Source organism: Podarcis gaigeae, assembly GCF_964106915.1.
Source record: "Podarcis gaigeae genome assembly, chromosome: 10".
Classification (NCBI taxonomy): Eukaryota; Metazoa; Chordata; class Lepidosauria; order Squamata; family Lacertidae; genus Podarcis; species Podarcis gaigeae.
The window spans coordinates 13,823,638-13,839,962 of record NC_139686.1 but is presented as its reverse complement, the minus strand read 5'-3'; the positions used below and the strand labels follow the sequence as shown (position 1 = coordinate 13,839,962).

General features: G+C 44.8%; 1 protein-coding gene and 1 long non-coding RNA gene across 2 annotated transcripts in view; one reads left to right on the top strand and one right to left on the bottom strand.

The window, feature by feature from the left end:
- The window catches only part of LOC310826334, a 343,986-nt gene that overhangs the window by 289,066 nt on the left and 38,595 nt on the right, over nt 1-16,325 (bottom strand). The gene's annotated exons all lie outside the window — the stretch shown is intronic.
- LOC310825984 (solute carrier organic anion transporter family member 1B3-like) overlaps nt 1-16,325 on the top strand; it is a 24,582-nt gene extending 8,257 nt beyond the window's left edge. The window contains exons 5-15 of the mRNA XM_083700293.1: nt 1,105-1,211; nt 3,039-3,185; nt 4,592-4,690; nt 6,370-6,603; nt 7,536-7,700; nt 8,071-8,266; nt 10,458-10,620; nt 11,323-11,507; nt 13,364-13,428; nt 14,237-14,354; nt 15,999-16,325. Coding sequence (XP_083556419.1) covers nt 1,105-1,211; nt 3,039-3,185; nt 4,592-4,690; nt 6,370-6,603; nt 7,536-7,700; nt 8,071-8,266; nt 10,458-10,620; nt 11,323-11,507; nt 13,364-13,428; nt 14,237-14,354; nt 15,999-16,212 — 1,693 coding nt within the window. The 3' untranslated portion in view covers nt 16,213-16,325. The remainder of the gene's footprint in view (nt 1-1,104; nt 1,212-3,038; nt 3,186-4,591; nt 4,691-6,369; nt 6,604-7,535; nt 7,701-8,070; nt 8,267-10,457; nt 10,621-11,322; nt 11,508-13,363; nt 13,429-14,236; nt 14,355-15,998) is intronic.

The following is a 16,325-nucleotide window of genomic DNA, read 5'->3' as shown; positions in this document are numbered from 1 at the left end:
AGATACAGGACATTCACCACCTTCGCTGGTTCCGATTTAACAGACACAAACGCATCAAGGCAGCTTACAACAATCAAAACGCAAAATACAGTAAAAATAACATTGCCGAAACAATAATGAAATGCAGCAGATTGGAGCTAGGATAAAACTGCAATCCTAATCCTCTTTGGTTATCCTTCCCATGTTGTCTGTGTCTGCTTAGAAATTAATCCCACTTATGTCTTGGATAAGTGCTTTTGGTGTATCTCCAAGATGGCCAATGTCAGCTATAGCTACCAAACTTATTTCCAGCCACTTTGACTAAGCAACTCTTGACGATGCATTAAATAGTTCTGAAATTTAGAAAGAAATCCCCATTCTTTACTTCTCCTTATTTACATTGTCTATAATTGCAAATGGTCACCATGCTATTCCCACTCTCCAGTGCCAAGGCATCTCTCTGCATCTTTCTTCAATAATAATAATAATAATAATAATAATAATAATAATAGTTTATACCCCGCCCATTTGGGCTGGGTTTCCCCAGCCACTCTGAGCGGCTCCCAATTGAGTGTTAAAAACAATACAGCATTGAATATTAAAAGCTTCCCTAAACAGGGCTACATTCAGATGTCTTCTAAATGTCATATGGTTTATTTCTTTGACATCTGATGGGAGAGCATTCCACAGGGCAGGTGCCACTACCGAGAAGACCCTCTGTCTGGTTCCCTGTAACCTCTCTTCTCGCAGTGAGGGAACTGCCAGAAGGCCCTTGGTGCTGGACCTCAGTGTCCAGGCAGAACGATGGGGGTGGAGACGCTCCTTCAGGTATATATGATTAGGGGCTTATCCAAACTTGCTTTTGTACCACACTTCTAGGCACAGGTTCTTGTTTTAACACTCCTCATCCAAACACCTTTTTTTGGGGGGGGGGGAGTGTTTCTTCCATGAAAACCCGCTCAACAATCTGTGGAAATCCCGAATTGCCATTTGCTCTGATTCAGCATTAAAGAGTGTGTTTTCTTGGAGAAAGCGGGTAGCTCATTTTGTCACAGAACCTTAAAGTGTGGACCTGTGCCTAGAAAGGAACTGTGGGATGAACCTCTGGTTTACCTTTCTTTTCAGTTATAAATACGAGACATTATCACGAGGGTCTGAGAACTCGACATCCAACCTCTCTCCTTGCTTACTGAACCAAACAGTCCCAGAATCACCAGGGATGTCTGTGTCAGGTAAGGTTGTGGTTTCTCCATGGAAGTTTGTAAGTAGCCCATCAGAAGTGCTGGGGAGGGGGCAGAGATATGCTGGCCCTGATCCCAATATCCATGCATTGAGCATGAAGTTTGGGCAGGGGAGCTTCTAATAGTGCTCATTTGAATGCATTTGGTAGCCTTCCAACCTTTCCATTCAATGTGGGGAGATCAGGGGTTGAACAGGCAGGAGCAGAGATTTGGGGAGCAGAACCGGTGCCTCTACTCAGTATTTGCCCACTCTTGTTCTTTTGAACCCTTGCAGAAGGCTAGTGTAAAGTGCTGGACTGTACAACAGGTAGCCCACATGTTGCCCTCTGGATCTTGTTGTACTCCAACACCCATCAGCCCTAGCAATCATGGCCAAAGGTCAGGGTTCATGGGAGTCATAGTCCAACAATATCTGGAGGGTCACTCGTTTTCCATTCTTGCTATATTGTGAGCTCTGAGCGTTGATCCTTATGCAAGCAAAATGGAACCAATGGATGGCTTTGGGGAGCTCTAGACCCACCTCTATGATTCTCCATCCTGTCACTTATTTCATGTTATATTTTACCCCACACCAAGTCCATATCATTGGCTACCGCTAGTGGTTGTGGGCTTGGAACCACAGATAATGACACGTGAAAGGGGGTGGATTGGGGTATTTCTTTTGGCATTTGCAAACACCAGGTTCCTCATCCCTCATCCATAACAGGTGCACATGTATGTACTGCTGTGCTCAGTGACTGAGGAGTGCTTACAGCTACTGATGGTGTGAAATATGGTGGCTCACTGGGACAGGACATTTCCACAATGTTATGATGCTGCTGAAAGAATGGCATTGGCTTCCAATTAGCTGAGTTCAATGTGCTGGTTTTACATCAGAAGCCACAGCTCAAGGGAGCCAGCTGTGCTGCTTTGTTACCAGCTAACCCCCAAACTGCAAGCTGTTTTCACAAGCTTGCAGACAGAAATCCTTTGATACAGCGCAACCAAGAAGTCTAGATGCTGGATTAGCCATTCCCCCGGATAGGCACACACAACACAAGAATATGTCTTTCTTAAGATTTATTTTAAAAACATAAAAAACATGCTAATAAGCAGGCACATCATTTGGTACATTACAAGTACAGAAAAACAAAAACATTGTAAATTATAGCTAGCTATATACTCACTTCTATACTCTAAGGCAAAGCTAGGATACTTAGAGTCTTTCAGAAACCCGCATCCAAAGGTCTCAGAAAATCTTCAAGGCAAAAGCACAAAAAACTGAAAAGACGGCTGCTTGGTGGACATCAGCAGCCGGGCGATTCCTTGCGAAAATGCAGAGCGCGCTCTCAAACCCAGTTACAAGATCTTTTATCCATAATTTACACGTGGACTTAGAAACCCCAAAACCCAATCAGAACCCTTTGATTACATTTGATGACTAGCTTGTGGGCTAATAATTCTAACTTGTGGCAGCTGAGCCAATTCAACCTGCAAACCCCAATTAAGCCTTCAGAACCCAGATCAAGGGGTTTCCTCCCTTCCCATGGTAGAACTTAGGCAGATGTACATTCTCAGGCAATCAAGGATAGATAGCATTTCAAAGGGTATGGTCACAGCTTCGAACACAGGTGTTTAACCTTCAAATTAGCCCAACAATTCCTTTCCCATAGAAGGGACTACACCGGGAGCATACTACACCGGGAGCATAGGAATTGGACATCACACCACCAGAACATCCTTGGTGAACATCTCCTGTTTGGGATTGCTTGGGAGGATATGTGTTTCTGTGCAAAAGGCATGACTATGTACTCCTGCTATAATTGCTGTTATTTGCAGGCTGTGCAAAAGAAGTTGTATCTTATGCGTGGATTTATGTCTTGCTGGGAAATCTACTACGTGGAATAGGTGAAACACCAATAACTCCACTGGGCATATCGTACCTGGATGATTTCTCGAGAGAAGAAGACGCTCCTTTTTATATTGGTAACGTCTCATAGGAAAATCTCATCTCTAGTACTAAATAAAGGTAACCACTAGGTCCAGTCGCGGACGACTCTGGGGTTGCAGCGCTCATCTCACTTTAGGGAGCCGGCGTACAGCTTCTGGGTCATGTGGCCAGCATGACTAAGCCGCTTCTGGCGAATCAGAGCTGTGCACGGAAACGCCGTTTACCTTCCCATTGGAGCGGTACCTATTTATCTACTTGCACATTGATGTGCTTTTGAACTGCTAGGTTGGCAGGAGCTGGGACCGAGCAACAGGAGCTCACCCCGTCACAGGAATTTGGACCGCCAACCTTCTGATTGGCAAGCCCAAGAGGCTCAGTAGTTTAGACCGTAGTGCCACCTGCGTCCCATGTACTAAGTAGTGCCTGAAAAAAACAAAGGCAGATTTTTCAAGCTGCAGCACTCAGATTTTGCACCTGCTCCTGAGTTGTATAGCATGTCAAAAAGCTTCTTTATAGTAAAATCTGGCTTCAGTCATCAGCAGAGTTAGAAGCATTTTGCATTCATGTTGTCTAAATTTGAACTTTCTGTCATTATATTTTGACTCATTCACAATTTGATTTTTTAAAAAAATCTGCTTTGACCTGAGAAGTGTACAATTTCTTCAAAAAATTCTCAAGCTTTGGAACCAAATGAGGTAAAAAGTAATAAAAACAGTATCGCAATGCTTTATTACTCAGGAAAACGTTTGTGAATCTCTTTAAGATTCACCAGTTCTGACAGAGTTCCCCCTTGCATTATGACACCTGCTGAAGGACACTATCAATATATGTATGTTGATAAGGCTGCAACCCTGTAACCACTTACCTGAGAGTAAACAACATTGAAGTCTATGGACTTTTCTTATTAGCAGACATGTGTAGAATTGCACTGTTAAATGTGTGTTCGGAAATGCAAGCTTGATCCCAGTTATTCATAACGTGATTCTTTAAACTAGGTGAAATATACTCGGAGTCGAGAGTGGATTTCATGCTCTTTATTCAGCTCATAGTGGTGAGGAGGAATGGAAGTTCCCCCAGAATGTCTGCTTTATATACATTATTTACACAATGGGCCCCACATGATTGGCTAGTTCCGGGATTCACCTGTAGGCCAATCTGGTTGCAGATTCACTTCCACCTGTAGCTGGATTGGGTGGCTCCTGTGGACCATTCAGACTGCTGCATTCTGAATCCTATTGTTCTAGGACCAATCAGACTGCTGCATTTTGAATCCTATTGAACTCAGTACATAACACTAGGGCTGTGCTACCTTTTCATCCGTGAAGAGTGGTCTTTCAAAGGGCATGAAATATAGGATATCCCATCCTGCTCTGCAGTCCCAACCTGCTCTGAAGCTTGTGTGCACTGGAATATACTGATAATATTTTCTTTATAACTGCAGGCTGTTTGCACACAATAGGAATGATTGGCCCAATGGTTGGTTTCCTTTTGGGATCTCTGTTAGCCAGACTGTATGTTGACATTGGCTTCGTGGATCTAGGTGAGTTGCAAGCTGAAGATTGGTGATTGTAACATTGTGGCATGCAGCGTAGCTTGACTTACGGCTTTGAATCATATGGAGCTGTGAGCTCTGTAGCCTTCACATTTGGATAGCTCCCAAGCCCAAGTGGGATGCTTTAGAAAGATTCGGAGTTCTTGTCATTAAATATACCAAGAAAAAAGCACACCAAGAACTCAGGCCAATATAAGTTTCAGTAGTGGGAGATTACAAGATCAAACAGAGATTACAAACTCAATCTCATAAGGATACGTATAACACAATAATTTGTTACAGAATTAAAGAGTTTATGAGTAGAGATAAGTTCATGTTAGTGCATAGTCAGATTCGACGTGAAGGTCTTAGTTTCAATCATTGAGAAGAAGTCAGAAGTCAATTATGGATCAGAAACCAGGACAGGGTCCTGCTTTGATGTATTCACCTTCATCAGCTGGAAGTATCAAATATTACATGAGAATATATTTAAATTCTAAATTATCATAAATTATAAAACAGTCATAAATTATAAAACAGTATTATACAACATTTGGTTCCTTACCTAATTTTTAAGGGGTCGTGTAAGTTTGAAGAATTCGTATAAATATATCCTGTTATTTTCTACATTTCTCAGAGATAACAACTGAAAATAATGAATATTAATAATTACATGTGTTGAATGAAATTAAAAACTCTAGGGCAGCATATAATCATAGGATTCCTCACCTAAGTATGGGTAGATCAATGTGTATTTTGAGCTTTTCTGTGTGTTTGCATTTTAGAAGTGAGCCTATTACCTTTTATAGGTGTAAATGGGATCCCCCTGGATCTTCTTAAAGGCATAGAGTTCTAAAGTTCAGAGGACAGCTGCAGTTTTATTTAAAGGTCTTAAAGAAATGATGTATAATCCTGATAACTATTCAGACCCATAGGGGCCATGGTCTTAAGTAAATGAATGTACCGGGCTTCCTGTTGTAATAACAGTCCACCCGTCCTTTGTCAACAACAAATTGTCGCTTTTTTTGTGTTGAATATATGCTATATGGTAATTTATGGACCTAATAGGTATCTAAAGCCATTTGCACATAACAAAATATGTGATATTTTAGGGAGCAGGCTAGCAGGCGGGGGCCATTACTTACATCATAGGAGCCTACACAACACAAAACACTGTTGCTGTATGTAGGTTTTATTTTATTTGTTTTTTATCTTATATTTTGGACATGTACATCCAGTTTTTTTCTTTTAATTTTTTTGGGGGGGCCCAAGCGAGTGAGGCCCTAAGCTATAGCTTGTTTAACTTATACGTAAATCTGGCACTGCTACCAGCGTTTGTACACAGTTAATTCCCATATATTCAATGAATGTTACGCAATCTTCTCTAAACATATGTTCTTCTTGTTCTCTCATTCTATATGTTAAGTCTGCAAGCTGCACATATTCTGTCAACTTAACTCACCATTCTTCTTTGGTTGGGACCTTGTTCGTTTTCCATTTTGGGGCTAACAAAACACGGGCCGTAGTGGCATACATTAATAACCTTTGTTGACACCTGGGAATTTCAGTCTGAATTATCCCCAACAGAAAGGACTCTGGGGTTTTTTGGGGAAAGCGCTTTCTCCCTTATCGTTTCTTACCATGGATAGTTGATGCACAGATGGACTTTGACCTGTCTCTTACTCTAGATACGGTAACGATAACTCCGACTGATTCCCGCTGGGTTGGCGCGTGGTGGCTGGGCTTTTTGATCGCTGGCGTCTTCAATCTGATTTCCGGCATCCCTTTCTGCTTCCTGCCTAAAAGCCTGGACAAAGAAGGAGCGAGCGATCCTGAAAAGAAAAAACTGGAAAGTCATGCTGATGAAAGCCATATACAGAAGCCTGAAAGTCAACGAGGAGCTCGCTTCTCAAAACTGAAAGGTGAAAGATCTGCCCTGGCGGCCCAGGACCTATTCCATGGGTTGGCAAACTAAGGCCCAGAGGCCGGATCTGGTCCATTTGCCTTCTGGATCTGGCCCACGGATGGTCCAGGAATCACCGTGTAGATCAGCGTGGGGATTCTGATCATTCGGGCCGTGCCATTTCCCCCCTCCCTCACACACACCATGGTGGCGCCTCCTCCCTCCCTCCTCCTGGCTTCTCCCTGCCCTGCCTAGAGGGGGAAGGGGGTTGGGCTTTGTTGAGTGCCATTTTAAGCAGCCCCTCTCTGGAGCCAGCCCTTTCGCGCTGCTCATTATCCCACCGCCAGCCCCTGCCGCTTGCAAGGCACAGGTAAGCAGCCACTGGGGCTCGTCCGGTGCTGTGGAGAAGGGAGGGGAGAGTCGTGGGGGGATTCCCCCCCAAAAAATATAGTCTGACCCCCCACAAGGTCTGAGGGACAGTGGACTGGGCCCCCTGCAGAAAAAGTCTACTGACCCCTGACCTATTCAGTCGTGTCAGGCTCCGGATGGTCAGTTGAATGGAGAAGGGGAAGGCCGTTGGGCAGTGGTAGGCAGGGATGTTAGAGAGAAATAGAAATGAGAGGGGAAATTATTATTATTTTCATAATTTTTTATTCAGGTTTTTTCCCCATGATACAATGCAATTAAAAACAAACCAAATAAAAGCAAAACCAGAAAAAATGGAAAAAATGCTAGTGAGCTGCAGTTTTGCCACTTATTGCTGCCGCAGCTCAGAGATACAATTAACAGCAGCAAATAAACTAGGATATCAGTTCATGACTGGGTAGTGACTCTCATGGGTCCAAATGTTTTCATTTCTTTGAATGTGATGTTTTATAAAATGATGTGCAGATCATTCATAAAATGTGCAGGTCTGGCCTGCACTAAGCACCACATCTCTCTCTCTTTCAGAGTTCTTTACGTCCCTGAAGAGAACACTGGGCAACCGAATGTTCTTTATGTTATTGTGCTCATCGTTGCTGCAGTTCAGCAGCTTTATTGGTTACTTTACATACAGCCCGAAATACATAGAGCAGCAGTACGGTCAGCCAGCGTCCAGGTCTAACTTTATAACAGGTGAGTCCTGTGTGTGTGTATTAATGAAAGGGAATTGAGCCTAATCCTCATGGCCCACCTGAAGAAATAGGAAGAAGGCAGTCCAGCTCCTTTTCACCACTCTCTGTTGTTCCCGATTCAGATTACTTTTGTATTTCTCCCACATGTGTCTAACAGGAGGTTAAGATCGAAATCTACAGATTTAATCCGCAATCCATTTCCCACAAAGAGGAGGAGCAATACTGTATTCTTAATGTTGGTCCTTTCCCCCTTTTAACATTTCCAGGGTATCCTTTCAGTCTCCCCACCCGTTTGCTGTCCCTGTTAAGTCATTTGCAATGTGGGGGGGACAGGACATGATCCTTATTTTCTTCTTTGTCTTTTATTCCAGCCGTCACAGCCATACCAGCAGTCTGCCTTGGTATATTCCTAGGAGGCTTCATCATGAAAAAATACAAAATTGGCATAGTCGCCGCAACCAAAATGGCATATGTACTGTCATTTCTAGCATTTGTCATTTCGCTATTCTACTTAATAGTGGGCTGTGAGAACCGCACAGTCGCTGGATTGACAGTATCTTATGATGGGTATGTGATACAGATGCAGTGTGTGTGTGTGTGTGTGTGTGTGTGTGTGTGTGTGTGTTGCAAAGATTGGTACGTCGCTTTGGAGGTACATTGGTACCTCGGGTTACAGACGCTTCAGGTTACAGACTCCGCTAACCCAGAAATTGTGCTTCAGGTTAAGAACTTTGCTTCAGGATGAGAACAGAAATCAAGCTTCAGCAGCGCGGCAGCAGCAGGAGGCCCCATTAGCTAAAGTGGTGCTTCAGGTTAAGAACAGTTTCAAGTTAAGAATGGACCTCCAGAATAAATTAAGTACTTAACCTGAGGTACCATTGTATTCCTGGATCCGTCTTTGCCATTGGAGGCCCACATGACCTTGGCAGCTAGGAGTGTCTTTTACCAGCTTCCTCTGGTACGCCATCTATGATCATATCTGGCCAACGTGGCCATTGTAGCATTTGGTAACCTTGAAATGGGACTTCTGCAATGTGCTCTGTGTGGAGCTGCCCTCAGGCCTGGCCTGGAAGCTCTAGCTGGTGGGAAATGAAACAGCTAGACTGCTGGTGGGAGCAGACCACGTGTGGCACCTCTGCTAAAACATCTCCACTGGTTCCCCCATGTGGGATTCCCAAAAATAGACCAGAGGCAGTTAATATTTCATCCAGAAGAGCTTTACTGCTACTGAAGGCAAATGAGCATAACGGTCACGAATCCAATACATTCAGGATTGGCACTGTCTGTAAGAAATCCAGTTGCAGCAGACTTAACTCAAATTTACAATAAGTTATAATAAGACTAAACCATAACACTAAGCATACTGTGTACAGAACACCACACCAGAAGGAAAAGAGACAGAAAGAGAAAGTGAAAACGCAGGCTCCTTTTGGCCTTACTTTTATAGTCAGCATGACCTTGACTGAAGAGATAACAAAAGCAGTTTAAGCCAGCTGTGCTCAGCTTCTCTGAAGGAATAACCCAAACATCATGAACCTTCTTCTTGTTTCTTTTATGCAGAGAAGCTTCCAGAACCCTCTTGAATTAATTAGAATAGGAAAGATCTCTACACATCAGATCAATACTTTCTGTACCTAGAAATGCAAATTGACAACTGGGCAGGGGTGGCCCAACACATTTTGCCACCTGAAGCAAAATGGGGAGTTGCTGGCTCCATCTCCTCCTTCCTCCTGCTGAAGCCGAGGTCCTGGTCCTCTCCTCGCTTTTCTGGCAGCAGAGGCAGCAGGTGGGCTTGGTGGCAGGGCAGACACAGCAGTGGGGTTTGCCACCTCTGGATCCCAAAGGAATCTCACTTCCTAAGACATTCACCTCAGTGTGCCTAAGGGTAATGCCAGCTCTGCTACCAGGCCAGGTTCAACGTTCTCATGTTCAGAGACAAATTTCTGCACAACCTGGGTGGGTCCAGGGTACCTTAAGGATCCATGAGATCCTCTGGAGGAGAGCTGTTTGCTGTTCCCTGTGCGTCATGGACTGAAGGGACACAGAAAAATGGTGGGAGGAACCAGCTGAGGAGCTCCTGAGGGAAGAAGGTTCAAGTGATTGATGGTGGGACAACAAAGAATGGTCAGAGGGAGAAGACTGGGGAAAGGGGGTCTGGAAGCTGAAGAAGCAACAGGGTTTAGTGAGTTGAGAGTCAGTGGCAGAGAGAATTCCAGAATCAGAGGCAGGAGCTAAAGCAGGAGAGGAGGGAAACCAAGAAGCAAAGATGAGTCCAGCTGGTGAAGAGGCACGGGTGTCTCCCACTCCTGCTGTGACAAGCTGCCCTCCCCACTTATCTCCCAGAACCAAGAGAGGCATGAAAAGGGCCAAGTAGAAGTTGACTTCTCATAGGTGTAGTCTCAGATTGCTTGGGGGAAAACCCTGGAGAGCAGGGGACTTAGGCAGCTGTGGGGAGGTGGGGACATTCAGTCTGTACCACTGCTTCATGGGGCCAATATCTGCTGGAGATGAGCTGCTGCGCTCATTAGGCCTGCCACTCCTGTGCAGATTCTGTTTTTGCTAATAAAGAGTTAACACCAACTTGCTCGGTGTAATTTACTGCTGTCTCGCTTCTCTCACCAAAATCACTAGAAGTTGAGTATTTAGTCCCATGCTGTAGAACACTCTTCCAGCATCTGGAGGGCACCCTGTTGGTTACCCCTGTGCTAGATGTGCCGTAGGATGAACTAAAGAAAAACCTCCCTGCTTATTCCACAAGGCAAGCGGTTGCACGGGGCGCAACTCCTTTATCTTCAGCCTGTAACCTGAATTGCAACTGTGCCACAAACCAGTGGGATCCGGTCTGTGGAGAAGATGGGATGACGTATGTGTCGCCCTGTTTCGCTGGATGCAAAGCTGTGACAGGATCCAGGAAAGACACAGTAAGATCTTTATTTTCCTGAAAATAATAATAATAATAGTAATAATAGTAGTAGTAGTAGTAATAAATTTATACCCCACCATTTGGGCTGGGTTTCCCCAGACACTCTGGGTGGCTCCCAACAGAATATTAAAAACACGATAAAACATCAAACATTAAAAACTTCCCTAAACAGGGCTGCCTTCAGATGTCTTTTAAAAGTCAGATAGTTGTTTATTTCCTTGACATCTGGTGGGAGGGCATTACACAGGGTGGGCGCCACCACCGAGAAGGCCCTCTGTCTGGTTCCCTGCAACCTCACTTCTCACAGGGAGGGAACCACCAGAAGGCCCTCGGAGCTGGACCTCAATGTCCGGGCAGAACAATGGGGTAGAGATGCTCCTTCAGGTATACTGGACCGAGGCTGTTTAGGGCTTTAAAGGTCAGCACCAACACTTTGAATTGTGCTTGGAAATGTTATTGGAGCCAATGTAGGTCTTTCAGGACTGGTGTTTTATGGTCTCGGCGGAGGCAGTGCTGCCTTTTACCTTGAAAGGGGATTGGGGGAAGAGAAATGAACTCTTTAAAGGAATTTCTGGTGTCCCCTACTTTTTCTTTCAAAACAGGTGGGCAAAGGCAGAATAGATAGGCATATGGAGTCCAGGATTTAGCTTCTATTCATTTATTTACCTTATGCCCAAAAAACTTTTAACCTTCTTTTCAGGTTTTTCAGAATTGTAGCTGCATTGAAAAAGGGGATTCTGGGCTGAGGAATTCCTCGGCAGTTTTGGGAGAATGTCCAAGGACTGACAGTTGCTCAAGAAATTTTATTTATTACGCAGTGATCAAAACAGTGGCTTCCTTTTTCTATGCGCTGGGAGGGACTCCTTTTTACATGATCATGATTCGGTAAGCAACAAGTTGTGCCTGCCACAAGAAAGGCCATACAGGTAATATCCGCTCCTGTCCTTGTTTCATATTAAACGTTCCCTGAAAACAAATACCGTAATTCCATTGCCCTCTGCTGCAGATTTCCAACCCCCCGGCAAGAGACCCTTAGTATTTTGTGGCAACTGAGCATGCTAATTTCTCAATTGTTGCTTACTTATGTACTGTATTTTTCGCTCCATAAGACACACCTGACCATAAGATGCACCTAGTTTTTAGAGGAGGAAAACAAGAAAAAAAATATTCAGAACAAAACAGTGGATGTATGATTTTTGTGGTTCATGCTGTTGCCACAGACATGTGATTTGATGGTGAATTTGGGGTGACCCAATGCAAAAATCCTGAGGATCCACGTGGATCCGTGTTTTGTAACCACGTTTTAGCACCATTGCGGCCCCACGCAATAGTGGATGCATGATTTTTTTGGTGCAGGCTGTAGCCATGGACATGCTATGTGATCTGATGGTGAATTTGGGGTGACCTAATGTAAAAATCCTGAAGATCCATGGGCTTTTACTTCCCCGCTCCCAGGCAGCCTCCTTTATCTCTATTGTCCCTTATCTCCCTCCCGATCGCTTACCAATCAGCTGCTTCCTTTCAACACTTCCTTCCCTCTTGTTTGCCTTAGTGTCTTTACCTTACCTGGAGCAGTTTTTTGCCCCTCCTTTTCTTCTAATTTCTCTCCTCATTGCTTTAGTCTTCCTGTCTCCTCTCCTTGCAAGTTCGCTGTCTTTACCTGCCCCCTCCCTGGTAGTCTCCTTTATTGCTAGCGTCCCTTATCTACCTCCCGATCACTTGCCGATCAGCAGCTTTGTTTCAACACCCACTTCCCTCTTTTTTTTAAAAAAGCATAATCTGCTTTTTGCCCCCGGGCAATTCGGCTCCAGGGACCATGCATTTGCTCCATAAAATGCACAGACATTTCGCCTTACTTTTTAGGAAGAAAAAAGTGTGTCTTATGGAGTGAAAAATACGGTACTTAAAAAAAGAGAAAAGAACCTATTTGTTTAATTATTCAGTTTCTATCCTGCCCTGCGTCCCAAAGGAGGCCAGGGTGGTAAATTATACTTTTTCCAAATCCTGAGATTCCCCCCCTCTTCTTTCACAGTGGCCCAGTCTTCCATCAGGACCCCATTTCTATTGGCATTCACAACCCGAGTTCAGTATTAGAGGGAGTCGTACCAATAATACACTGCAATTCCTCTTTCTTTACCCCAAATCCCAGCCTTTCGGAGCTGTCTAAATTCACTGGAGGCAAGGCTTGAGTTCACACAGCTGCCCTTCCTCCATGGTCATAAAGTTTGCTGAATCGGGCAAACTCCTGAACTCACCTTTTGCACCAGGCTCACTTTTGTCACACTTTTCCAACATCCCATCATGCTCTGCAATGACTATGTCGATTAGATTGGAGGGAACATTAGAAGCTCTCTTATTCTGAGTCAGGGTATTGGTCCATCAGCTCAGAATTATCCACACTGATTATCCACACTGATTGGAGGTCTTGCTGACCCTTGCGTTGCACTGGAGAGGCTCACAATTGAATCTGGGACCATCAGAATGCAAATTGTGCTCGCTTCCAGTGAGCTTCCTCCCACAATTGCTGCTTAAATGCTAGCAAGGGAGGAATCTGCTGTCAGTTTACTGCACATAACATTGAGATGCTTAGGCGGAAAGCAAATAATAATAGATGATAATACAGCCAAAGCACTACCAATGGATTGCTCACTGTGTTAGTAACATCACAGATAATTTATAGAGACTTGCAGGAATGTATAGAAGCATATTTTCCACCAACGCTGATTTCTTCCATCATTTAGGTGCGTAGATCCAGAATTGAAGTCACTTGCAGTTGGACTCTATACGCTTGTTATGAGAGCTTTAGGTAAGAAACATCACCATTCTGGTCATTTTTGAATATCACTGGACACCCCCCCCCCCGCCCCAGTTCTTCACACACTCACACTCACACAGGCAAGTGAGCAAGCAGTATGGGGGGGGGGGCAGGCTTCTGTTGGAGCGACACTGACATTACTCTGATGTAGGCCAGCTGGGTTGGGCAGAAGGACCCAGTCCGATGTAAAGAAGATTTGGATTGGTCTCTCTGTGAAAGAGATGTATGGGGGGTGAGGGAAGGGTAGGAGAGGGAGGTATGTGTCCACAGTCTGTGCATGCCACTGAGATTGCTCCTCATCAGGCTGATTTTGGTCTTCTCCCCACCCCCCAAAACTTTTGTACTTTTGCAAATGTTGGGGTTTCCCCTATCTAACTGAGATCACTCCCTTTGTTTGTGGCTGTTGCCAGTTTTGCTCCATACCTGAAGAATGTTTGCTGTTATCTGTTAAGATGATTCGGTTGAGCAATCCCCCAAGTGGCTTATGAAACCTGCATGCTCAGAGGTGGGGTTTTTATTTGGGGGGGTGTCTGTCTCAGAACCGTGGGTGTATAAGCCGATAAGGACCATCAATTCCCTGCTAAAGGCAACTTTAGCACTTGACCACTGCTGGAAAGAAATTGACCTAAGCAAGGGAGGCCATACATTATTGCAATGATCTGCTCAGTATTTTGGGTTACTGGGCTTCCAAGACTTACACACATACAAACACCCTGTCTCTACTATCATCCTACCCAAGAATATTGTCTTAAAATGTGCTTTAGATGACAACCTATATTTAGTGCTTGATGTTTTTCAGCTGGAATTCCAGCCCCTGTTTATTTTGGAGCAGTGATAGACAGGGCTTGCTTGAAGTGGGCAAGCAGCAGCTGTGGCAAGCGAGGAGCTTGCATGCTTTATGATGCGACAGTGTACAGGTGAGCTCCACTGGAATCCCACAGCTTCTCTGTCATCTCAAGGGCAGCTGTCTCATTAACTTAATACAATGGCTGGGCTCAATCTAGATGACTTCCTGCCTGGCAGCCATCCAGGTGGAGTTCTCTGAGCCTAGCTGTCTCTCTGTCAATTAATTTTAATGCCTGGCGCCAGGATCCATCTCTCTTGGGCAATTTGTTAAGAGAACAACAGGGCTTCAAGTTATCGTTGGCTAAATTACGTTGATTAATGGACTAGAGCTTTGGGGTGCAACCATAGAATCGTAGAATTGAAAGGTCTCATGCAGAAGGTCTCAGGTTCAATTCTGGGCACCCCTAGGCAGGACTAGGAGAGATGTCTGTCTGAAATCCTGAAGAGTCACTGCCAGGCAGTGTAATCAATGGTCTGTCTCAGTATAAGGCAGCTTTCTATGTTCTTATCTCCCCCTCCGGTTCTGGAGGAGGAATCACTTAACCTGGCCTGGTAGCATATGGACAGCCAGGGCAGATGTCTTAGGAAAGATGACACACGCTGTTTAGTCACTGCATTCTGTACTGGCCGTAGTTTCTGAACCAGTTGCATGCCCAGCCGCAGAGTCCCCATCGCCACCGAGTGTGCCTAACTAGGGTATATGAATAAAGGGACACCCCAACTGTCTGGGATTAAAAGGCCCCAACTTTATTGGTTAAAGAAATAGGTAAGGTAAAGGTAAAGGGACCCCTGACCATTAGGTCCAGTCGTGGCCGACTCTGGGGTTGCGGCACTCAACTCGCTTTACTGGCCGAGGGAGCCAGTGTACAGCTTCCGGGTCATGTGGCCAGCATGACTAAACCGCTTCTGGCGAACCGGAGCAGCGCATGGAAATGCCATTTACCTTCCTGACGGAGCAGTACCTATTTATCTACTTGCAGTTTGACGTGCTTTCAAACTGGTAGGTGGGCAGAAAGAGGTAGGTAGGCATAGGTATTGGACGTGTAGCCCTCTCAGCCTCCTAGTGGGGGTATGGAGTATGACAGGGTCTGCTTGTGGTGGGGGGGAGGGGGAAGAGAAGGGGTCATGGCAAAACACAGGTTTACACTGATGGCCCGACCCTAAGCATTGAGGAGGCTCTATGGCCCGTTAGCCATCCGCTTCCAGGTCTATGGACAGAGACTGGCTGCTGGCTGACTGCACTGCTGAGGGCTGCCTCAGCAAGCTAATTTATGCCTGGGGAGTGGACCTGAGGGAAGGCTGCGTCCCTCAGGTCTGCTCCCCAAGCTGCACCCCACCCCCCAACTGCCATGAATAGGCTGATTTGAATAGTGGGCTTGGCAGATGAATCTGAATGTGCATTTTCTCAAAATTAGCGAAGTTTTCCCCACTTTGCTGCTTTAATGAGGCCGCAATATTTGGAGGAACACTGGGTTCACCCCCTAATCAAGATCTTTTGTTTTGTTTAGCAATTGAACCTTGTGGCTGCTACTATCTGTTTTGCTTTCTGCTAAATATTTTGCACATTATCACACTTCAATTTCAAATTATTATGTTGTGCTGCAACTTACACTGTAAGCTGCTCTTAGGATTTTTTTGTGTTTGTGATATATAGATAGATTTAAAAAGCAGGAATGAAAAAGTCAAATATAAACACAATTCCTTCTCTTATGCAGACATTATTTCTTCAGTCTAATATTTGTCTTAAGAGCTCCATCCTATCTGCTGGGCATAGTCTTCTTCTTGTTCGTGAAGAAACATTTTGGAGCAAAACAGGCTGATTCCCCCGAAACCAGGAGGAAAGAAGATGCTCTGAATGGGGAAACAAAGCTTCATGGCGCTGAACATACGGCAGGCCTTTCAGATGCAGAAATGGACACCTGCATATAGCGCAAATTGAACCATCACACTGTACTTAGACAACCATGCACAGACCATTGGGGGGGGGGGCACCTTGACTATATCAAAGATTAAATTGTCCAACACAGCAGTGCATTATTTAA